Source organism: Thermobia domestica, chromosome 8, assembly GCF_964235325.1.
Source record: "Thermobia domestica chromosome 8, izTheDome1.hap1.1, whole genome shotgun sequence".
NCBI lineage: Eukaryota > Metazoa > Arthropoda > Insecta > Zygentoma > Lepismatidae > Thermobia > Thermobia domestica.
The window spans coordinates 193,544,104-193,570,154 of NC_137461.1; the positions used below are offsets into that span (position 1 = coordinate 193,544,104).

Sequence of the window (26,051 nt, forward strand, 5' to 3'; positions counted from 1 at the left end):
CTAATCTTTATCCTGGCTTAATTTGGTTCCATATGGAACCAGTTTAAGGGGTTCGTCCAAAGAAATTCATAAATCTAAAATTAAGAATCATCCTAATATATATATATATATATATATATATATATATATATATATATATATATATATATATATATATATATATATGCGGAACATTGTCATCAATAAAATATTATCTCTCTTTCAGTCCATTTCATTTCTGCCAATCTTCAGACTTTTCCCAAAAAGACTCCTTTAAGAAACGAACTGTCTTTCACGTACATATCTTTCATTGGCATTACCACAACAGTTTCATACGGAATATCTAAAAGTTCGAAAGTTACAGACAAAAATTAATGATGTGAATGTACTGTCAACCGTTTATAATACGCAGAACTATATACAGCACATGGCGTTGTATGCTGAGATTCCCACTGATTCTGCAGATGTCTATAATTCATGCTAAAGTCAAAGCTCAAAGTTTAAGCGTTTATTGAACTGTAAGGGTTGCACATTACTTAATTTTGACACATATTTTTCTAAGATTCCTCGATAAACATTTCAGACGTGAAGTATAATGTTTATTATGGTGTAATATCAATTTCTGTATCTTTTGAAATATTGTATTTTAAATTATTATTATTATTATTATTATTATTATTATTATTATTATTATTCAATTTAAAAATAAATAAATATATCATATTAATTATAGTGAAAGTAAGCCTTCATAACAATACATTAAAAAAGTAATTCTGATTATTCATTACCATCATCATCATAGGTATAATATCATTATTGGCAGGTTATATGCCGTTAAATGAGAAGCTTTAGTGCACCATGGTTTTAGGTAACCTCTTCGCCTTCACGTCGAATTTTTTGTTTTAATAGCGTGCATCAGTTACAGTTTTTTCTGACCCCTCCCTCTTTTATCTTCCATCGTACCTTCTAACATATCCCTTATGATTAAACATCGAATTTTTATGCACTTAAAATTCATGAACTATACATGGAACTATGCTGTTAAATGTGTTAAAATATGGACTAACAATGCAATAAAAGAGAGCATTTTCAAACATGCAGCAAAGTTGTGGCAAAGTTTTGTAGATGAAATATAACATAGAAGTGTACTTTAATTTTCAGGGACCTCTCTTCAGAAGTTATTTTTATGCCAGTTACAGTTTATACACCGTAACTATTTAATACACACACATATTTTAGAGGTTAAAATAAACACAGTGATATGAGAACACGATCTTTACTTTTTCTTCACATTTATATTTTAGAGTGCATTTATTTCACAAAATATAATATGAACCTTACTTTTCTACACGTTTCCACGGTACAATAAATAAATAAATAAAAATTGTTTGTAAGGATTTACTCCTTCCTGTAATTACCCTTACAGTATATCACAAGATGCTTCTCTTAATTTTTTGGTGTCAGTTTGTGACTTAGCCAGCAATACCTGTTAACAAATAGATGTTACTGGACAATATTTATAGAAAGGAGCAAGTTTAGTAAATATCTATATTTTCTGGGAAGTTGAATTTAACCCTTGAAGGTATTTTCTCGTGGTTTCAATTCTTTTGTAGTCGGAGTTTCTTACAACAACATTCGTCAATTTCTTTTCCAAGGGTGCCCAAATTTACCAGGAACTAACTGGATCCCGTGCTGAACTTCATCAACTAGAGCTAGGCATACACTAAGCAGCATTCCTCGCGTCTCTTGTTTCTGAGTTGATGTCGACACGATATTACATTGTCTTTATTATTGTCAGATTTCTCTTAGCGTCTTTGCTCTGCTGATCGGTTGCCAACATTATTGGTCCTCCATAAACTAGGTATTCTTCCTTCCATGCAAAAAAAGACATTCTATGGCATAGACATGTAAATGCATTATAAATTCAAACAAAAATAGGATTTCTTCTATGCTATAATCATACATCTGAAATAAAAACTTATAGAATATGCGGAATATGCTCTTAATCACTAATATATGCTCTAAACTTTGAAATGTGCATTTATATGCACTATAAAATTTCAAATTCAATTTTAATGTGCATTTATATGCACTATTATTGTTAGAAACCCTACCAAGTTTAACACAGACGCATATAAGCAAACAAAATATGCATCTGCATAAAAATCCAATGTCTACTTATGATACAGTTCCTTCTTAGCCTATGTCTCAAATAGTTTTAATTACATCTAAATTTCTTTTCTCCACTACTATTTCTTATACTTCCTCATTCGTTCTCTTCAGTCTTCTCCATCCCACGTTTCAAAAGTCTACAGTCCTTTCTTATCGGTTTGCATAATGTTCATATTTCTGCCTCATAGAATACAATGTCCCACATTGAACATTTTATTGACCTTTTTCTTAATTATTGCTTCAAGAATCAATATTTTTTTCTTTTTCCAAAATGCCTCTTTCAATATTCCTATATTCGATCATAATTCACATTCGCACTTCACGTCCTCACAAATAATACTACCCATATATCTTAATCTAGTCACTTGTTCTACTTTTTCTCCTTATAGGCCTATTTCTATATTTGATACCGACCGCTTTCACAATCACTTTCGATTATTTTTTCTAACACTTGTTTTTATTTCTTAGCATGCTCAATACATGCTCAAGTTTTATAACATCCCATTAATATTCTTTGAGATTTCGCAACTATCGCTATACTATATGCAAGTAGTATACATTTAATCATTCTACCGTCTTCATAATGTAGGACTTCTTAACTATCTCTTCTAGATAGGAGCGGAAACAGAATTCCAGAACTAAGAGGACGGATAGACAACTGTTTGGCTACGTCACGAGAACACAAGCCCTGGAGAAGGGGTGGATGCGCAATCAAACTTTCGTAGAGGACCGACTAAACCAATAGGGTTGATGCAGAACAAAAAACAACTAAACAAAATCAAGATCATCATCCAAGTTTTTTTTTTTTTTTTTTTTTTTTTACTAAAATAGTCAGTGATATTCTTCCTTGTTTAGGGCAAACTTTTCATCTTACAAAGGGGACGTCGTCTTCTCACGCCCCCTCATTTCTAACTCTGCTGCTTCTAGATAAATATGAAATAACGTTAGTAAGAGGCAACACTCCTTCGAACTCTTCCTGCAATTACACTCTCTTGTTTCACTTCTCCTATTCTAACATTTGCATGTTCGTGCGTATATAAGTTTCCTTATGAGTCTTCCATCTTTCCATTGCAACCCAACTCTCCTTCTTCCTATTTTTTGTTTAGAAATTCCACTAATAATTCCCAATTCACCAGGTGAAAGCCTTTCGTAACCCCTCCCCCCCGAAAATCACACATAATACATACAAACTAATCTTTCATCGATTACTCTTAAATACGCTAACCGCATCTTTCATATCCTTTCCCCTCCTCAGCTTCTTTATTTGTTCGCCCGTCCAACAACACTCTTTTCAATATTTGATGCATACACTGAAAAAAATCCGTTCTCCGGACAACGGTATATTGTACAAATATACGAAATCCTCTTGCTTACTACATAAATCAGTACGGAGCATACGTTATCCATATGCTACATAGGCACTGCCCATAGATGTTACATCATGCCGTTGCAGGATGTCTGATATCTAACAGTCTTCCTTATATTACATACATATATGTGTGTTACCTTCGTCAGATATATGTTATATATATATATGTATATTGACCGACTAAATTGTTTCCTACGGAAAGTACGTACAGATGGAACACTTACACAGAAAGTATTATAAAACATGGGTTTTCAGTTATACGTTTGTTGTACGTTAAGTCCAAAAAATACAGGATGTACAAATATAATATACGATTTTACGTACGCCACATACAATTATTTTCTCAGTGTAATTATTATTGTATGTGATATGAGACTACATAGTTCAGAAGTCTTCACATCGTCTGGGGTCGATTCCTTAGCCAATAGTATCATTATCGTCTTCAGGAAATCTTTTGGTCCGTTTTCTGTTTCATATATTTCATTATAAATCCTTTCTTCCTGGTCTCCCATATTCTTAATGAATCCGATTGGTATACTGGTTACCTTTACATTCCTAATCTCGAATATATTTTTTCTTTCAAATTCGTCCCGACGTATATTAAACCCTTTATCATCTTCGCCTACTGAATTTTGTACAGAAGTCTGTCCCTATTATTATATAAGCCCTCATTATATTCTTTCAGTCTTCCTAAGACTTCACTTCGTTCACTGACTAACCGCCATAGTACCTTCCAATCTCCGGATTTTCCTAGATTTCATCTTCTTGTACATTTCTTTACCTTTCATAACTCTTCGTAATTCAACTATGTCCTCACGTTTTCTTTTGTAAATCTCTTTCTTTGCTCTGATTCCCTTGTAACTATTTCCCTTCGTAACTCGTGTTTAGCTTCCTGTTCGTCTTTTTACTTTCAGTACTAATGTTTTCATATTTTCCTTTCCCTAATTATCTGTACCATCTGTTCTTTAACCTAGCCCTTCCCGCAGGTCAATTGATAGCGCGTGTGCCTTTGGCACACATGATCCTTGGTTTGATTCTCAGTGGGAGAGTATAAAAATTTAATTTCACCATCATTCCTTTTCATTAATCCCATCTCCTTTAGTATAAGAGCATAATCGTGGAACGTAAATCTAAATAAATAATTTTTCCTGTTCTTTAATCCATATTTTCTTAACCGTTTTCTGTTCACGGTATGATAGTTCTTCTTCTGCAGCTTTTTGCATTATGCAGCATTCTGCAGCATTTTCCAGCCAAAATTAATATGGTCATACAGCCCGTTCTTACCACTCATTTGAGTACTTTCTTCTAGTTCTTGTACGTAAGGATTTCTTACTGCCTCATTTCTCGATTTTTCGGTATTCCACTTCTTGTTGGCTACTTTTCTTCTAGCTACGAAGAAAGTAGCTACATTTTCAGTATATTATCGTACATTTTTCAGTTGAATATCCACTTCGGCCAGCGTAAGGTTATAATGAGAGAAAATGTTGGTCCTGGGAGAGTCTTAGCTTTCTTCGGAGTATTCCAATGCCTCTCCAGAATCATAATATAATCTATTTGGTACTTTTGGCCTTCTATTGAGGATTTTCGTGTGCATCTTCTTCTCTTGGCCTGGTTGAAGAAAGTGTTCACAATTAGTAGTGAATTATACCAACAGAAATTTAACAGTAATTCTTGTAATTTAGCAGTGTTTCTAATTTATTTCGGCTAAACCATATTCGCCTAAGACAATATATTTTTTCTTTCTCCAACAGCGTTAAAATCCCCTATTACAATTACACATGTTTCTCCCTATCTACACTCTTAACATTTTCTCATAAACTATCTACTTCTTCAATTGTTTGTAAAAGGGTATGTGCAAATGTCTGTTTCATTTATTAGATCCTTCTTTTTTCCTTTATGTCTTAACATTATAACTTTTACATCTACAAATTCCATTTTCCCTGCCTTCCTTTCAAGGCGCTTATCAAGAATTGCTCCTACACGTTGACAATAGCATTTTTCATTACCTGAATGGAAAATTCTATATCCTTCTCTCCTAAATTCCCAGTAGCACAGTGTTTAAAGGTCTCGCGTTTGGTGAGAGCGGTCCCGGGTTCGATTCCTTGTATGAAAACTCGATCGAAAAAAGGTAAAGGTTCTTTTCAGACCAGCCATCCTGTGTTAGGTTTTTCTGGATTTTCTTCATTCCCACCAGGCAAATGTCGTGATGGTACATAACATAATTGTCCCAATCTGCTTCTTCCTTCCTATTTCTTTCTTCCTTTCCAATTTTCCGGGTACTGCGATCACCGAGTGATTCCTGATACGTGACGAGCTAACATGGCTATGGATGCTGAAGGTCCAAAAATGTAATTCCTAATCTTAATCTCTTAAATTTCTAATCACTTTGTCATCTAACTTTACCCGAGCTCCTATCAAGCCTAGATTATTTGTTTCATTTCTTCTTTAAGGTTTTTGAATTTTCCTCTCTGTAATATGATACCAACTTTCAATGTTCCTATCCTATTTAAATTATCCATTGATTAAATTTACCCCATGAAATCTAGTACTAGGTATTTAACCATTTCAGCTTATTAAAGTTGTATGGCTTATTATGTGCCTTAGAATTACTGGTCCTTATGCAGAGTCGTTTTGATGTATGATTAGCATCATACTAAAGGCCTGACTACTGCAGGAAATATCTTAGTCGAACTCTTTAGTATGGCACTAGTCACGCGTTAGAGTGTCTCTGCATAAGGCTCACTGAGTTTTGATTAAGGGATACTGGTAATGTTGTATCTTAAGTATTTTATGTTAGTAATATTTAACTTTTGGATTAAATTATTTAGTAATTAGTGTTTTCTTTATTCAGGTAACTTGTATTATTATATATTTGACAGTAATATACAAAACGATATTAATTGAAGGAGTTGATGGTTTTGTGCAGATTTACAAACTTAGAAAGGCTTTATCTGTTATAGAGGTATGTAGAAACAACTTTAGTCACCAAGGGATTGTTAGGTAAGTTTTATCACACCACGCCGTTTTATTTTAATAATTGTAAAAAAATATATTTGACAACATAAAAATATTTAACTGCATTTTACGTTCAACGAATATTGTATGAAGAAATAGAAACAGACCGGATGAACTGAACGCAGAAACTCCCAGGGAGCCAAGCTTTGGAACCTAGCCTCATTTACCGAGCTATTTGCCCACTAAATTTCGTCCAGTAGTTACCAGTAGCGTAGCGTTGTATTCCGAAATGGGGATGACAAAGTTAGTCACCTGTGAGACACAATACTACTGCAATTATTGCCAATTTACCCCCAATTGTGGGGGCCCAATCGTCATAATTCTAGATCTCTTTGTATCAATAACTACTCATAATAATTGGTTTGGTGACCAAAAAAGTAGGGGGCCTGGCCAGGCATACAGAAGCAAATGCGTGGATTACATTAGAAGCCAATAAGCAATTGTCTCCGCTCTTTCTTGTGCCACTAACGTTGTGACTAGAGAACTCGGCACCACTGTTTTCAGTATAGTTCAGTGTATTTCTCTCTCGTGGGCAGGTTCTTATATATATATACCGGAAACTTCATAACGAGGAACTACATAATTTATACGGCTTACCCAACATTGTTAGGGTCGTCAATTCTAGGAGGCTTAGGTGGGCGGGTCATGTAGCTAGAATGGAAGAAAGTAGAAACGCTTTCAAAGTCTTGACTGGAAGACCAATCGGAAAACGACCACTAGGAAGATCTAGGTGCAGATGGGAGGACAATATTAAGATGGATCTCGCAGAGATTGGAATAGAAAGTAGAAACTGGATGCAGTTAGCTAAGGATAGAAATCAGTGGAGAGCTTTTGTAAACGCGGCATTGAACCTCCGGGTTCCATAGGCCATAGAGTTATATATATATAAGTATACCTAGAAATTTGTAATCTTAGATCCAGACCTCAGATGCCCGTTGGTGAATATGAGCCTGAGTATGTATGTCATTTGATGATGCAAATAGGAAGTACTTAAACAACTTTGGGGGCCTGTTTCTGTGTGTCTACTTCGTTGTCAGATATCCAGGCACTGAAGGGCCGAAGGAATCTTTGCGAGGGGCAGGGGATGCTGGGTCTCTTCGCCTACAAGATCGGTGACCGTGATTATACAGAATGCTTTATATTTATGATTGTGTGTGTGAGCCCCTCAGAGTGTTTGGCTACACCACTGGGACATTACAATTACCATGCATTTAATTACGATTAAAGCATAACTATTTTTATATTATCATTTACATGAGCGACATGCTTCAAAAAGGCGTTGAACTAACCATTTCTGTTTTGTTCCATTTCTTTGACGTTAGCGCTCATGTGCTGTACAGAAACTACAGCTTAGTTCAAAATAGATAGACTTGGTAATACTTGAGAATACGCCAACATATATGTAAAGCGAATGTAGGTTTGCAAGGGATGAGGAGGAGTAAGGAAACAGGTATTTGGGCATGCGCATTCGACAGAAAGCAGACGAAAATCCCGATGCTTGCAGAGGCCTGGAAACCCAAGGAACATGGCATGCGACAAGAGGAAAGACAGAAAATTTTGCAGATAATTATAAGCAAACAATATATACAGAGTCGTTCATTAAAAATTTGCCACCCCCCTGTATCTCGTAATAGAGGGGTTTGATTGAAAAATCCTGAAACCCGTCAACATTAGTTTTGAGGGGGACGAATAACTGTGGCAAATTCAGCCGCATTGCCCCACTCACTGCGGTCCAGTGGTGTAACCTTCAGTTTTCGTAAATAGTAACATGGGTCAAGTAGCATATCATTTGAAAACTTATTTCATACTAGTTATGAAAATATAATTGTTTTGAAATTTCGCCCAATTTGCGTTAGGAGAAATCGCGTTCACAAATGTTACCTATTAAATACAGAAATTCTCAACAAGAGTATGTTTAGCGTTAGTAAACGTCATGACTACCCTCAATTACTAACTGTGCTGAGAAATCAATGTCAGCAAGCTGCACTGTGAGAAACATTAAACGTGTCGCCCTATTTCCGGTGGTCTAGTGAATAATTCTTTATTGTTAAATGGTAACATCTGTAAACTAACTTATCGTATAAAAGTCCCTGTCTTTATTCCTTAGATGATGTACTTGTCCACCAAATTTGGTTTTGATCCGGCCAGTAGTTATTTACCAAAATACAAAGTATGACACACACACACATACACCTGGATTGAAATTATAAGTTTCCGTATCTTACACAAGGAGCTGCAAATCAAAGCAGATGATTTTCCAATTTATAAAATTACTTAAGTATAAGAAGGATAGGAAAAAAAAACAGAGTTGGTGTAACGTAAAGTTGATATGAAAAACTAGCTTGTATATATTATTAATACTCTGAAATGCTACTGAATTAGTGAAACCTGAGTAGTAAAGAGCTGATGTTTCTCTGTCCATAATAACGGCCGCCATATGACGAGACAATAGATTCAATGGGTCTTATGCAGAGTCGTTTTGACACATGATTAACGTTATACTAAAGGCCTGACTACTGCAGGAAACATGTTAGTCGAATTGTTTAGTATGGCACTAATCACGCGTCAAAATGATTCTGCATAAGGCCTAATAAGTCTGCGAAAGTGATAGACAGATATTGCTTGCCAAATGTTTTACAAAATTCCTCAGAAATCAGTTAAGATTGACAGTGTTGGATGCCAAGCTTGGACACTTTTTTCTGCAGTGAGACATAAGTCCGGGCTTTCAAATGGTCATTTCAGCAGGAAAAAGTAAGTAAAATATTACTTAAACCAGGTGGTAACCAACCGGAATCTGTGACAGAAGCAGTTTTCCTAGTGGTACACTTAATTTAGGTTCAAATGGCAAAACAAGCATGAAGAGGTGCAAGTGATTAATTAGTAGTTCTATGTAGTTCAATGTAGTGGGGTTAAGTGGTGAATGTACAAAAGATGCCAAACATTTCCAGCAGAAAACACTCTAGGACGTTATACATTTCTATCCTGGTACGCTGGATCTATGGCTCTATTCGTAGTTTACCATCAGCGTGGTGTAGTTGGAATAGAAAATCATCACTCCATGCTACTTTCTTCAAATCGTTGAGAGTCTAATCGCGGTGTCCTGTGGCTCATGCATAACTTTGGGTGTGATGGGTTACAGCGAAAAGTGGTATTTTCATGGGCTGTCGTCTTCTGAAGTCCATTCTGTGAACCAAATGCTACACACATGGAGTATGGCTGCCGAGTGTAACGCCTCATGCACTGGGTAGATTTTCCGGCTAAGATTTGTTAGTACAGTCTAGATACGTTACAGCTGAGTCTTCATAGATCACAATCATTCATAGTGCAGTCGAAATAAGGTTTGAGGTAGACATTTAGAATAAAAAGATCATACTTTCTGAAACTTGTTCGTGATCTCTTCGTCATTAACCTCCAGAAAATCCCAAAAAGTCCAGTTAGGGTTTTCCGCCATTTTGAATAAATAGTCTGCCATCTTGGTTTCTCACATGCACTTAGTTTATGCTACATAACTTCTAAACTAATTAACGGAGAAGGATAATTCTTTATTTATTATACTTCTAATATTACAGGCAAGGTAACAAGTTATTATCACTTTTCTCCGAGTAACCAGTTTTGCATAACTTTAGAATAAAGTGAAAAATTGGGATCTGTATTAGGGGCCATATTCTTTTCATTGCCTCATATAACTTAACAGAGTAGAAATATGTAAAAAGTGCTCGGATAAAAGTTGTTGGAAATTCCATAAGCTTTTAAACCATGCATATATTGTGACAATATACAATGTCAGAGATGCGTAATGAAGCTTCAAATGTCATCGGACTGCGCACAATTTCTGTTGACCATACGAATGAATCATTTAACATGAAGAAAAAGAGAGACTATTTAGTGACTTGAGACGGCTTTTCATTGCAATTTCCAGTAAGTATCAGCAGGTTTGGAAGTCCGGCTAGCTTAATAAATAGTTCGTAAACAATGGTGTCGGCAGGGGGTGCGCATGAACTCTGAAAGTAGATTTTCGTACTATCTTTCTGTATGTAAGCCTGTGTCCATTGAAATTAGTGTTGGAGATAAACGTTTCAAAAAGAAGATGAAATCTATTGAAATATGTTTTACTGATGTTGCTGTCCTGCAAAAATCCAGTTGCGGGTTTTCCGCCTTTTTCAGTAAATAGCCCTAGTCCAGTGCAATTACGACAAAAATCGATCAAACTTAAAGGTTTTTTTAAAAGATTAAACCTTTTGGAATATGTTATATGTATTGATATTATACTAAAACAATCCCAAAACTCTAGTTGCTGGTTTTCCGCCATTTTAAATAAGGAGTACGACATCTTGAAATTTTCCTCAGCACTTAGATTTTGCCTTATGGCTCATAAGCCAATAAACGTAAATGTATTTTTCTTTCTTTATTATACTTCTAATGTTATAGGTTACATAATAAGTGATCACTTTCTCCGCATTGGCGTTACCAAAAGTTCAATGTACCTTAAAGTTTTATCTATTAGTGCTTGAAAATATAAATTTAGGGAAAAATAAAAATGGAGATTTAAACAAGGGATTAATTATTAAAAATGATGGAAAATATACTTACCGGAATTATTTGAGATGCGTTTTGTATGCTATTTACAGCAAATACCATCATATCCTGTTTCATGATTTTCACTAAGTCACTATACGTACTAGCTTTACAAATTGTGCTTAGAATCTTCTGCGCATCTATTAAACTACTAAACTTAAAAGTATTGTAGTTATAAAAAAGAAGACAATATACACTGATCACCAGTTGAATTGTTGAGACGTACCTAATGCGTGTAACACCACCTTTCACTTTGATAACGGAGACTACCCGCCGCGGCATGGACTCCACGAGGCGCCTGAAGTATTGTTGTGGAATCTCAATCCATATCAGCTGTAAAGTCTCACCACTAAGCTTGCAGGTTAGTTGGAAGAGGATCCACAGCCGAAGGCGTCGTTCCATGGCGTCCTAGATGTGTTAGATCGGATTGAGGTCCGATGACAGTGTTGCCAGACCAGAGGAGTGCTAATCAAACCAATTTGCTGCAATTCTATGGCGGTGGGTCGGCGCATTCTCCTGCTGCAAGATGAGGTCACCACCTGGAAGTAGCACCCGAGCAAATGACATGATATGGTCCTCCAGAATATCGCAATAGCGTTTACCTGTGAGGGACTGCGTTACACGTGTTAGGGGATCCATTTCACTCCATGTAAACATGCCTCAGATGAGAATACCACCACCAACGGTCTGCACAGTTCCTTGCTGTCACGACCGATCCATTTTATCTTGCGGTTGGCGACGCACCCTTATCGGTTCATCGGTATATACTAATGTAAAACTTTCCAGGAAACCTTTTCCCATATCTCCACGGTCCAGAGGCAGTGTTCCTTTGCCCATGCTAGATGTTGTTTCCTGTGTAGTGCTGCTAGAAGGGATACTCGCGTGGGTCGATGGCCTCTGTGCCCCATGGTGAGCAGGTGGTTGCTAATTGTGTGGCTGCTGACACGGTGTTGTTGTCTTGCATTGAACCTCTCCGCGATTTGACGTAGTGTGGCCCGTCTATTGGCTGTTACGATGCGAGCCACTCAGCGTCTATTCCTGTCGTCGACACGCCCCTGAGCGCGGCAGTTTGCCCGTGTGGGTGCTGTTTTACCGGAAGCCAGGTACTCACGATACACCCTTGACACAGTTGCCTTTGAATATCCGAGTGCCACATCCACTTCCGAAATCGAGCCACCCAGGTCTCTGACCTCTACGATTTGACCACGGCCAAGTGCACTCAGGTTCTTCGTCTTGTCCATCACACACTGCACTGACACGGATACCGAGAGAGGAAGTACACGGCAGCAGTACCCTCGCGATGCATTTCATTCACATGCACTTGTGCAGCATCTGTAGGGCGGTTTCTGTAACTTTCCTGCTGTCTCTAATTCAACTGCTGATCAGTGTATATGGCAAAGTAAAAAGCCTTGCGACGATAAATGAACTTAAACAGAAGTTCTAAATATACCAGTGTTCTTTGAGACTTACTTTTCTCGATGGCGTTTTGCAGTTGAATGTCCACAGTTTTCGTTACCTTCCTTCTCAAAGAAGTTGGTTTTGGTGACAGCTTCATCATCACTTCCTTCATCTGTATCTTCAATTAACACAGTAGTGTAGTGTTATTTCCACATCCATGTCCACTACTCTGCCCACAAAATGATGAACAATCTAGCTCTTCTTTTGCACCCACAATTTTCTCCGCAGTTCGATTGGCAGTTGCATGTTATAAACTTTAACAAATCTTCTGGAACAGGTTGTTCAAATGTTACAGAACGAAGGCAATTATCACAAATTCTTCAGCCCTATTTAATTGGAGATATCTCTTGATTTTTCCACTGCTGAACTTGATAGAACACATGGAGACTATGCTGATTTGCAGCAGCTGTTGTTGGAGATAGTACTGCTACGTTCAAAGTGTCACTAATGCGTTGTTTGGATACAATCTTTCTGTGCATCCAGAATCTTGTACAATCCGGATTTTTTCTCTGCACATCTACATAACGATAAGAACATTTTTTTCTCCAGTAGCTGCCACATCATCAGCAGATGATGTTGGGTTGTTGAAATCATCAATTTCTCGAAGCAGTTTTTCATTTTTTCCAGTAGTTTGTACGCAATTTTCTTCCATTTACTGTGTGGAACAAAAGTTGTATCACAACCAGTGCAGGCATGCAGAAATAAAATGCGTTAAAATGCTTTAAGTGTGATCATTTTTGTCATAATTTCACTGAATTAAGGCTATTTATTCAAAAAGGCGCAAAACCTGCAACTGGATTTTTTTTTGCAGGATAACAACATCAGTAAAACATATTTCAATAGATTTCATCTTCTTTTTGAAACGTTTATCTCAAACATTAATTTCAATGAACACATAGGCTTACATACGGAAAGATGGCACGAAAGTCTACTTTCAGAGTTCTTGCGCGCCCCCTGCCGACGCCATTGTTTACGAACTATTTATTAAGCTAGCCGGACTTCCAAATCTACTGATATTTACCGGAAATTGCAATGAAAAGCCGTCTCAAGTCACTAAATAGTCTCTCTTTTTCTTCATGTTAAATGATTCATTCATATATTTCAACAGAAATTGTGGGCAATCCGATGACATTTGAAGCTTCATTGCGCATCTCTGACATTGTATATTGTCACAATATATGCATGGTTTAAAAGCTTATGGAATTTCCAACAACTTTTATCCGAGCACTTTTTACATATTTCTACTCTGTTAAGTTATATGAGGCAATGAAAAGAATATGTCCCCTAATACAGATCCCAATTTTTCACTTTATCCTAAAGTTATGCAAAACTGGTTACTCGGAGAAAAGTGATAATAACTTGTTACCTTGCCTATAATATTAGAAGTTTAATAAGGAAAGAATTATCCTTCTATGTTAATTAGTTAAGAAGTTATGTAGCATAAACTAAGTGCATGTGAGAAACCAAGATGGCAGACTATTTATTCAAAATGGCGGAAAACCCTAACTGGATTTTTTTGGATTTTCTGGATGTTAATGACGACAAATTGCAGAGGTCCCATCTTTTTATTCTAAATGTTTAGGTTTGGCCCGTTTTAGAGGTAATTTGACTAGACTATTCAAGGCTGCTCGCTACTTGCCGTTTATCCGATTACTCTTTCTTTTACCGCGCCCTTGTACTTTCGTTATACTCTTGATATTATGGAACGAGAAAACCATATGCATCTCAAGATTTCTGAAATTGAATGTTCACCGCGTGAGTTACTATTATTTGGACGTATTTAGTTCTAAAGAGCTAATGTCAATTTTTGGCTAAAATACATTTTTTTTGGATTAAAGGTAGGTATGACAAAGGGAATCTGTACTTGAAGAATTCAAGTGCCAATTTATTTATTTCTAGTTCATAGCAACGCTCAAAGATGACGTTAGCTTTATGTTCATATGGTCGATATAAGTAGTTTTTGTTAATATTCGAAATTTTTACATTTGGCACTATGGTTTTATACTTTTCATGTAAATGTTTTAATACTCTCTCACTTGTATATTTTATTTCAACCAATCTTATAAGCTTATCTCATATGAATTATCTTTCTCTATATCTTGTAAATTAACAATTCTGAAGATTTTATTATTGTTTTTCTTGTTTAATTGTGACGCCGTTTCTTATTTATTATATAGTAAATCGTTAAAAATTGTATTCATTTTTATTAATACAAAATTCTAAAGTTGAATAATCATCGTTCAATCCAGTATACTTAATAGACAATTTATCTTTAATTATCTCATTTATCATTTTATGTTATATGGTTAACAAATCAGGGAGGAAGGAACAAATTAACTTCATCACACTCAACTAAAATACTTTTCCCAAACTTAATTTTTATCCTCTACATTTTCTTAATTTTTATTCTTTATTTATTTCTACTTCTTTCAGACCAATAACTGATTTTTGCTCAACATTTTCAATTTTGTTTAAGAAATCAATATGTTCTGTCATTATCTTATATATAAAAGAGAACGTACAAATCCTTTGTTCCCTCATCACGCTAATACGGCTGAACCAATTTCTTTCATTTTTGGGGGGTTATTAGGATTTGGACCCTAGATGGTTTTTATCATATCACTTTAATTTTTAATTACCAGTGTCTTGAGATAATTGACCATTCAAGTGTCCATAACGTACAAATCCTTTGTTAGTTCATCATAGGTAAAAATAAACGTATTTATATGCAACCCGCATGACCGTGTCACTCGGCGGGTTAACATAAATGACAGGCGATATAATGTTAACATTTACTGCAAGCATATTTCACGGGTATTAAACACATGAGATATGGAGTTGTGCATTTAAATTTTCATTTCAACCCAGCGAAGCGGGTAATATATGCTAGTTTATTATAAAGAATATCTTCAATTACGACTTTTATGGAATGCATCTGTAAAACTCAATACATAATACATTACAACGTAATTAAAATTCTTCAATCACGTTGTAATTCTTTTAATCATGGGTTGAAAGTTTTTTTTGACCGATTGAAATCACATAAGATATTGTCATATCAGCTACAGCTTCTGAGAAGTCTGTAATTTTTATATTTATTCTTTCAGTTACAGATATTTTCATTTTTCTATTACAATTAATTACAAACTTCGGTTTATTTTTGATAAATTAGTATGGATAATAATACATTTTTCTTTCTACATGTTATTTATTTTTTTTACATGTACTATAACCTTTATACATCTTAAAGTAATCATGATTAACAATAACTGAATTTCTATTCTCTTTGGGATAAACCTCATTTTCCAAATAAGTGTTCTTCACATTATATTGATCTAATTTACCAGCATCTTTAGTCTGAGCTTCATTTCTAACAAGGTGGAAAGTTAGAATTACAAAATCAGGCATGTCAGTTTATCGAGTTAAAGTGTGCAGTTACATCAAACTCAAAGGATGAGCCTGAAGAATAAATATACATATTTAATGAACACGTGGCTTTTAGTTCTTTTAAAATTCCTAACTTTAACTTGCTCTCATAATTAGACTCTTATTGAACCATTACATTCTTATATCCATGTATCAGAGCCACGTAAAAAAACATTAACATCGTTTTCAATGCAAACATATAATCTATTTCGAAATCAGTTTATTTTAAATATGAAGCTTGAGATTTTGAAAGTTTTGAAGTTCCAATTACAATTGAAGTTGTTCCAGGCAAATCAATTTTATCTATAACAAAACCATGCTTTCTAAGTTCTGTTAGTATGAAGAAGAATGAAAAGAAATTATCTATAAGTGTTATCGTATTATTTGCCACGTAAGTTCGTCCACAATGTGTACTAAAACTTCAAATTTCATATAGCAATCTGCTTTGTGAGAATGTATAAATGCATTACCATCTTCTTTGTCATATTCTATGGCTTTATTTGGATCATTTAAATGTTCGTTTTTTTAGTGGAAATCTTCGCAATTCATAACCATGAATATATTTTTTTTAATCCTATCGATTTATTATTGAGAAAATCTATGTTTGTAAGAGGTCAATTATAGATTTACCACCAAAACCAATATAATCGATATCCTCATCAGTTATTTTTATTTCAATTTCAGTAATCTGGCCTCTCATTACATTAAAAATAAAAGATATAATGGTTACACAATTCTTTGCTTAAACTCGACGTCTGTTATAAATTATACTATAACTCTCGTTTCTGTGTGCATAATCACCAGGTTTAACAAACATTCTATTAGCCACTTTACAGTGATCATTATTTTATGGAAAAGGTAAAATTTCCAACGTGCAGTTTATTTTTTCTAACACTTTTGACAAGATCATCTTGACTGGTAGGTTAGAAATTGGTCACATTAATTGTTGCCAGAAGTCCCAATCGTCTGGGAGAACATGCAAAGGTTTCTGTATCCTTAGGTCGCGTAAGACATCAATGTTTCTTTGTCGACTAAGATACAGAAATAAAATACGAGGGTCAGCCGGAGATCTGATTGAACATTTTCGGGTTGAAAATCTAGTGCAATAACGAGATCTGCTAATAGGTCGTCTATCTGCCAGGGCTGCGGTGGTAACTTTGATCTTCGAGGAGGTTCGCTCTCATACCTTTAACAGGAAGTGGTGTCCAAAAGTCACTTGCGAAAAGATAATTATTTTCAGCCTTGTTGTAGACGATGAACCCTGAGTCTTCTTCTTTTGCCGTCAACGTCCGCAAGGATTGAGTATGAAATTAAATGTTAAGACCTGGGATGGTCTAAGTTAATCATTAACTTATCTAAGAAAGCTAAATTACGTTAAGAACCTAAATCTTAACATGTAAATCAAAACACGGAAGTTCTACCGAGAATTATATCCAGGTTTCCTGACTTGAACGCATATACAGAGATATCACATATCCACTAGGAAAGCCACAGAGCTATAGTAAAGAACCACACTTCAATTCACGACATAACAAAACTAAGCGTAATGCCACTTCTATCACTTCTCTCACCACAGACAGCCAAGTAGATCGAAATTGAACTCTGGTCGTTATATTAGTAAAGCTTTAGGCTGTCTAACGCAAATAGGTTATACAGTGGATTGTGTCCTATTTCGTGCCTTGTTGTAACCAAGTTCTATTGCGCTCACTTCCTACAGATGTAGTGTTGCATTCAATCTCTAGTAGAGTTTTTTCTTAGATCCCAGTAATGGTTTGGATCTCACTTTCAGCAGCAATAATTTGGGTCTCATTAGCTTAGCGCTGAAAACCTATATTAATTGCCAATAGAGGCGCGAACGCGTTGTCTATATCTAACTACATTATTTTCATTATGGTCACAAATATGTTTCTCAACTCATTATGGTCACAAATATGATGTCTACACACCACAACGTTTGGACATAAAATTCAGTAAAACAAACAATACAGCTATTGGAAAATCATACGATTTTCTGACAAAGCTTCTTTATATTCAAAAGTCCGGCTCTGTGTATTCTGCTTTCTCTCCTTTTAGAAAGAATTAGCTATGACCTTGGAAACAAATATCTTCTACCAGAGCAGTCGTTAGACAGAGATGCTATGTATCATTCAAAAAATAAAGTATAGTAATCCCCGACTTAGTAATTCGCGACTTGCTTCTTTAACATCTATTGCAGTTTGCAACGATATGCGTAATACCCAGAAATAACGGATAACAGTGGGAGGTGATCATTTGTCCATAAATCAGATGTATTCGTTACAGAGAGACTACAGAAATGCGGATGATAGGTCATGTGGTAATTGTATACTGTGCACAGCAAATAGATTAGTTACAAATGCAAATATAGGCTAATATCGGAGCACTATACTCAGCATTTGAATTATTGGCGGAATGAAGGGATGATAATTTTCTTCTCAAATACAAGTTATAAGTTTATAAAACTCCCTTAATTTAGTTCCTGACTATTAAAAGTAAAAGTAACTCAATGAAAACATTCAATAATATAACTATATACGATAAATATAAACAGAAGTAACCAGTCGACGGTTTATGAAGATCTTGGAATAAAGTATGCATAGTTGTCTCCCGTGTAACCCTGCAAACTCGAGTTTTTCATCGAACTTTGCTTGTAACTACTGGATGAGTTGAAGATTAATTTTCAAATTGCAGAAAGTATCTTCTGTGCTAATACGTCTGAGCTGAGAATAATTCTTGTCCTTTGAGGAGGCCGCTAAAACGTTGGTGTAAAGGAAGACAGTTCTTGTCCATATTTGACAGTGTCCGTAAAACGAAGGGTTCTTTCCCATAATACAGGGTTTTAATGAACTATACCGACAAAATGTAAGAGTGATTCCTCAGATAAAAATAAGATAAAAAGTTCATATGGACCTGTGGGGAAAAGTGCATAGTTTCAGAGCTAGGGCTGTCCAAAATCGCGAAAAACCCAAATTTCAACAGTCGCTATTTCGAATTCCAGAAACTGTGGATGGTGGTCCTTATGAGCGAAAAGGAAGTCACGCATACGCAATACAAAAATGTATATTTCATTAATTTTCAGTGGGTGTACAGAGTATTCCATACAGGGTGAAATTCCCAGATATGACATCAACCGAATTTTGATATATGTTCTGATTTTATGATTGGTCCAAGGAGGCAAACGATAAGCCTTGATAGCAGTGAACACAGAATCCTTTGGCGCGATGTCGGAAGTGTTAAGGAACCTCAGCAGCATGGTTTCTTGTGCTCGGGAAATCGCATGATGCAATGTTTTCTTTCACGCTTATAAGTGAAGAAAATGTGTAATATACCGTGACGAAATACATCGCATCACACATTATTCCGAACACACACACACAAAAGAGAAAAAAACATGGAGCTGCCGGTTCCTAATACTTCCAACATCCCACCGAAGCATTAGATGCCCATTGTTGCGATCGCTTACTTTCTGCCTACTTTGGACCTTCCTTGAAATGAGGGTATATCTGAAAACTCAATTGAGAGCATATCTGAGAATTACACCCTGTAGGGAATACCCTGTATACCTATTGAAAATTTACGAAATATGCATTTTTGGATTGTGTATACATAGCTTCCTTTACGCTGATAAGGACCATCATCCACAGTTTCTGGAATTCGATATAAGGCCTGTTAAAATTTGGCTTTTTTGCCATTTTGGACAGCCCTAGCTCTGAAACTATGCACTTTTCACCATAGGTCTATATGAACTTTTTCTCTTATTTTTGATGTGAGGAATCACCTCTCACAGTTTGTCGGTATAGTTCATTAACCCCCTGTATATCTATCTATATCTATCTATATCTAACAGTCCTTCCATCTCTCTTTCTCTCTCTCTCCCGATATATATATATATATATATATATATATATATATATATATATATATATATATATATATATATATATATATATATATATATATATATACCAGGACGAACTGTATATAACTTGAAGACTATATCTTTCATTCTTTTATAGTTTATATAGTGGAAATTTTGTTGACTGATGTTTTACTTACAAAATACTACTGTTGTACGAAATTATAGTCAAGCAATATACAAATTCGACTTACATGAACTTAAGCTATATCTAGGTATAAGGGTTAACGGAAAACCTTTCTTACTTAAATTTCAGAGGTTATTTCATTGTAACGGACTTTTCGAGGGTGTTTTGTTAAATGGAAAGTAGCAAAAGTAAATGTGAATAAATAAGGGAAACAACATAATTCTTTAAAAAAAAAAAAAAAAAAAAACTTTGGTAATTTAAATTTTGTGACTCGGGAGGGGACACAGTTGCAACGGTGCTTTTTCTGGTCCTCCACTGACATCTTCCTTTCACTTCAAGTCAGTTTAAACGGATACAAGCAATGTAATATAAGAAGTAGTATTACTATACATAACTTATTACCTTATGATATTTAGTTGGTTGTCTTGATGTTTAGCGTCCCTTTCAGTACCGAGGGATTATGAGACGTGAACCTACAGTGCACTAAGTTCCGAACTACATGAGCTTCCACCGTAAATCGAATCCAGGCCTCCAGCACAGAAGACGTGTAGGCTAATTATGCAGGACCTTACGATATTTGCCTTATCATTTTGATATACAATCATCTTAGATTTAAATTACAATTTGTTTATTAATACGTTGCAATACATTATTTTTACACTAAGCAAATTACTTCATGAGGTTTAGGTTAAAATAATATGTCTTTTAAGTAAGTTAATTCTTTATAGTTCAAGGAAAAGGTTTAAATATAAGACTGATATTTTTAAAGGTTGAAATTCTATCATGATTGTAACTAAGATTATTTTTCTAGGACTTTCTTTGTCAAGACGATTTTCATTCTGAGCAGATGACTGACTTATCGACGAGAAACAGAGAATATGATGTTAAAATCACCGATTGTGATGCACAGTGGGATCCAGACTCTCCAGAAAAAAGCTTGTGCGACATAAACTTAATAGTACTCCCAGGTAGTCTTGTTGTTGTCAGTGGACCGAAACAAGAAGGCAAGGTATATTTTCCTCTGTATACTCACTTGACTTAAATTTAAAGTATAGATTCTCCATTATTCTGAAGTAAATAAACAGTTAACAGTTGCACTAACGCTTAAGAATAATAAGGGCGTGACTTAAGGACAGCTTTGTCTTCCTGGGTCCCTGACTTAAGGACCATGGTCCAGGAGCATAAGATCACCCAATCTAAATTGTGGTAGTGGGTTCGTTGACCCACCCTTAAATGGTCAAATTTAAAATTTTTTTAGTATAGTATAGAGTCATGATATATCTATAAATTTCGGTGGTCCATGTAGTTCCCTTTTATGGGTAAAAAAGAATAACTAAATAATGTAAATTTAGTAAGTTATTAAACATATATCCTCTCGGACCTGACAATTTCTGAAAAACCACCAATTGTGCCCAAAAATCACCATTGAACTTATATTGAAATTCTCTTATAAAGTCTTCTGATAAATTTTTGTTCACTTGCAATGTAACGCCAATGTACGTTGTCCTTAAATTCTCTTATAAAGTCTTCTTATAATTTTTGATTACATGAGATTTCTTTCCAATTCACTTTATGTTTAAATTCTCTTATAACTTTTGGTATTTGCTTACATTATCCCAATTCACCTTCTAAATGTGCAAAAGTCGAGTTATATCTTGCCTCAAATCTTCATCTCCATACATTTTAATCAATTTATGAAATTGAACTTTTTCAAACAGCTTATTTACCATAGATTTGTAGCTTTTGTTTTGTTCACTGAGTTATTGTGATTTATATTCCAAGCATATTATTTTTTCCATCAGTTCATCTTTTCATAAACGTTTCAACTGTGATGTAGTTTTTATGCTATTCGAAAAAGCTTGTAAACTTTTTTTTAAAATAATTTTTTAGAGAGCTTTACAAAAATGAAATTACACTGTTCAACAAATTTTGATCGAAAGTATGTAAATTCTTTGAAATTGCGATTTTTACATTCATTTAAGCATAATATGAAAGGAAATGATAATAGAAGAATTTTCTTAGCTCAGGTTGTGAAACAAAACGCCCTTGTACAACAGTAGCTGTATATATACAAATGTATTAATATTTATAGAACATTTAAGCAAAATCCTTGTAAAAACCTACATTTCACTTTTTTTTATCTATTTCACTGTGATGTGATAAGCTGGGGAGTTAAGAAGTACCCTAACCTATAGCTTTCTATACCCTTGTACTTCCTTTTTCAAAATTGCGCAAATACCAGTTTCACAGCGATACAGAAAATAAAGTAACCGTGGTCAAATTAAACATTAACAATTCCGTAATAAAAATCAGTATTAACATCAAAACATGAAAAATATGTACAAATACCTTTTTGTGCAAGAACTACACTGCAATGTAGACAAAAGTATCAAGTGATCCCTTGTACAGGATTATGTTTATTTTATTTTGAGCGTCTTCGCTTGGCTTGCCTCTTGTAGGTTACATCTGGAGCACCCCTTGCAATAGTCCAACAGTAGTCGGCCAATATGTTAGAACTCCACTTTCCCTCATATCTCTTCTTCATGGCTGCAATATCTTGATGGAAACGCTCACCATGTTCGTCACTTACTGCTCCACAATCTTCGGGAAAGAAGTCTAGATGTGAATGAAGAAAGTGGAGTTTCAGAGACACATTGCAGCCAAGATTTTCGTAACACAATAACAGCTTTGCTACCAGTTGTTTGTAATTTGTTGCTCGGTGTCTTCCCAAGAACTGTGAACAAACACTCTTCAAGCTTTCCCACGCAGCTTTCTCCTTACCTTGGAGAATTTCGTTAACTTGTGATCTTTGAATAGTTGCCTAATCTGTGGCCCTATGAAAACACCCTCTTTAACTTTGGCATCACTTAATCGAGGGAATTGTCCTCTTAGGTACTTATAGGCCTCATCCTCTTGGTTCATGCTCTTAACAAAATTTTCATAAGACCTAATTTAATATGTAGAGGAGGAAGCAAAATTCGGTTACGATCTACCAGTGGTTCATGCTGCACATTTTTCACTCCCGGCTGAAGAGTTTCTCTGGTACTCCAATCACTTTTGCGGTAATGAGATCCACGATCTCTACTGTCCCATTCACATATAAAACAACAATACTTTGTATACCATAAGTGCATACCTAGCAACAATGCTATTACTTTAAGGTCACCACAAATGAGCCACTATAAATCGTAATATTTAATGGCTTGAAGTAAACGTTTCAAGTTTTCATAAGATTCCTTCATATGAACTGCGTAACCTACAGGAATTGAAGGAAGTTCATTTCCAATATGTAAAAGCACTGCCTTTAAACTCACCTTGGACGAATCTATAAAGAGCCTCCACTCCGTAGGTTCGTAATTAATTTTAAGTGCCCTCATGAGACAATTTACATCTGTACATGCCACAAGTGTGTCTTCCATAGTAAAAAATGAAGTGAACATCTTCCTATTCCGATACACTGAAATATTTACTTTTTCCTGCAATAAATTCCATTGCTTTAAGCGTGATGTTAAAATTTCGGCTTTGCTTTTCTAGAGGTCCAAGTCTCTGATTAGATCACTTAGTTCCTCTTGAGTAAGTCTATGTGGTTCACATGGAGGTTCTTCTACAACAAACGTAGGGTCCTTCGAAGTACTTGATTCAGGAGCTTCAACTTCTTGATATTCATCAGAGAAAAGATCGTATTCTTTAGGTAGGTCAGGAACAGGTAGTCCTTCTCCATGTGGAACAGGGCGCATTGCAGAAGGAATGTTAGGATAGATCAAGGCCCGCTTCTTCTTCGTGGAAATTCCCTTCTTGACGGAAGGAACCATAAAAAATAACAGTCTCTGATGTGGTCGCTTGGCTCCCTCCAAATCATGGGCACTGCAAAAGGCACTAAGCGCCCCTTCCCATTAATCCAATTTCTTAGATTGCTGGCACAAGTGTTACACACAATACAGAAATATAGAAAATGATAGGCTACAACATGGTTTTCGGAAAGGAAGAAGTACTGAGACTGCAATAAGGAGACTTTTGGAACTAATTGAAAAGGGTAAGACGGAGAAATATCAAGTAGTAATATACGTAGATATAAGTGGGGCCTTTGATAACCTATGGTGGCCATCACTATTTAAGCAATTTAAAGAAATGGGGGTACCAAAGTCTCTGTATGAATTGATGATAGATTACTGTACTGATAGGAACACAACATACATAGCACCAAATAAAAATATAACTACATATAGTACAAAAGGATGCCCACAAGGATCCATATCTGGCCCAACATTGTGGGATATTGTAATAGATCCATGTTTGAAATGTCTTAATCGACTCGAAGAAACAGAAGGAGTAGTTGGTTATGCTGATGACATAGCGATAGTGTTGTCGGCATCTTCAAGACACGAAGTAGAAAGAAAGGGAAACATAATACTAGAAAAACTACAAAAATGGTGTTCAACAAATAATTTAACACTTTCCGGAACAAAAACAAAATATACAATTTTTGGACAGAAAATTCAAAGAGGTCCTATTCTAAAGATATCCAACAAAAAGATAGACAGAGTTAAAGAGTTTAAGTACCTGGGAGTATGGATAGATGAAAAATTAAATTACGGAAAACATATAGAGGAAATTACGAATAAGAGCAAAAAAGTAGCACATAAATTACTAACAATAGCAAGAAGAGACTACCAAATCCCTAAGAGGATATTGCAAACTTACAACAAAACAGTGATCATGCCAGTACTTAGCTATTGTGCCAGTGTGTGGTGCCACAGACTTTTTATGAACATAAAACTAAGACAAACAATAAATCGGGCACAAAGAGGGGTACTTATAAGAACTCTAAGTGTAATAAAAACCATGTCAACGGAGGCTCTACAGGTACTGGCCCAGGAAGAACCAATACATTTCCAGGTACTAAGACAGGCCTATAAAATGTGGACGAAAAATAATGAAAATGCAAAAATTTTAGAAATACTAGGACAAATTCCAAATAACGAAGCAGAGTTAGATAAAATTATTGAAAGGAAATGGCAACGGGAATGGGAAAACTCAAGTAAAGGACAGAAACTAAAAGAATATATACCGACGATACAAATAAGGAAAGAGATGCCAAACCTAAATAAGGAGACCATGGAGACACTTTCTGGCCATGGACCATTTAAGTCACATTTATACAGGATCACAATAGAAGAAAATCAGACATGTATCTGCGGAATGGCCCAGACACCCGAACATGTAACATGGACTTGTGCACACTTTATAACTAGAGAAGATATAATAAATATTAGAGACAAACTCAAAAATGAAACATGGGAAAACATCAGACAGGATAAAATAAAGCTACAAAAGTTCCAAGAATTGACAAAAACACGTAGTGGGAAACATGTGGAACAGAAGAATTGAAAACAGAAGAAGGAGAGAACGGAACACAAACTGTTTTAGAGAAAATATAACATACAGAATTCTGCTTACAAATAATAAATGCATTTTATAAAATTCCTGGAATGAAAACCGGAATAGGAAGACGCTACTCTTGTTTTGTGTTTAGTGTTTAGTGTCAGTGCTAGTGTCATATTGTTAATTGTGTGTCCTATATGTGAATGTTTGGTGCGATCTCAAGAAATAAACAAATAATAACATAAAAGAAGTAATAAAAGACAGGAAAAACTCTGAAGAAATTTGTACAAACCAATATTTGTTTCGCACTGTGTCTCTTGTTGTTATATTGTTATTAATGTATATTCTTTTTAATTTACTTTCAGGTGGCGGTAGAGGGAGCAGCCCAAAATAGTGCAAAAAAATTGTTTTTAATGAATGACAAATGATAAAAAAAAAGAAAATTTATCTTTTATATATTTGTAATATTCTTTTACAGGTTTGTCCGTTTTTTTTGTAAAAAGGGAAAATAATAATAAAAAAATGAAATAAAAAATAAAAAAAGGTACATTAAAGGGCATGGTTTAAAGTATTAGATGCCATGCTAGTAAAATATGCCTCACCTCAACCTGCTG

At 35.2% G+C, this 26,051-nt stretch overlaps 1 protein-coding gene across 3 annotated transcripts in view; it reads left to right on the forward strand.

Annotated features, from left to right (window-relative positions):
* Positions 1-26,051, forward strand: part of LOC145693400 (putative multidrug resistance-associated protein lethal(2)03659) — a 309,144-nt gene that overhangs the window by 154,606 nt on the left and 128,487 nt on the right. For all 3 annotated transcript variants that reach the window (XM_081769366.1, XM_081769367.1, XM_081769368.1), the window contains exons 9-10: positions 6,372-6,482; positions 20,867-21,064. In XM_081769366.1, coding sequence (XP_081625492.1) covers positions 6,372-6,482; positions 20,867-21,064 — 309 coding nt within the window. The remainder of the gene's footprint in view (positions 1-6,371; positions 6,483-20,866; positions 21,065-26,051) is intronic.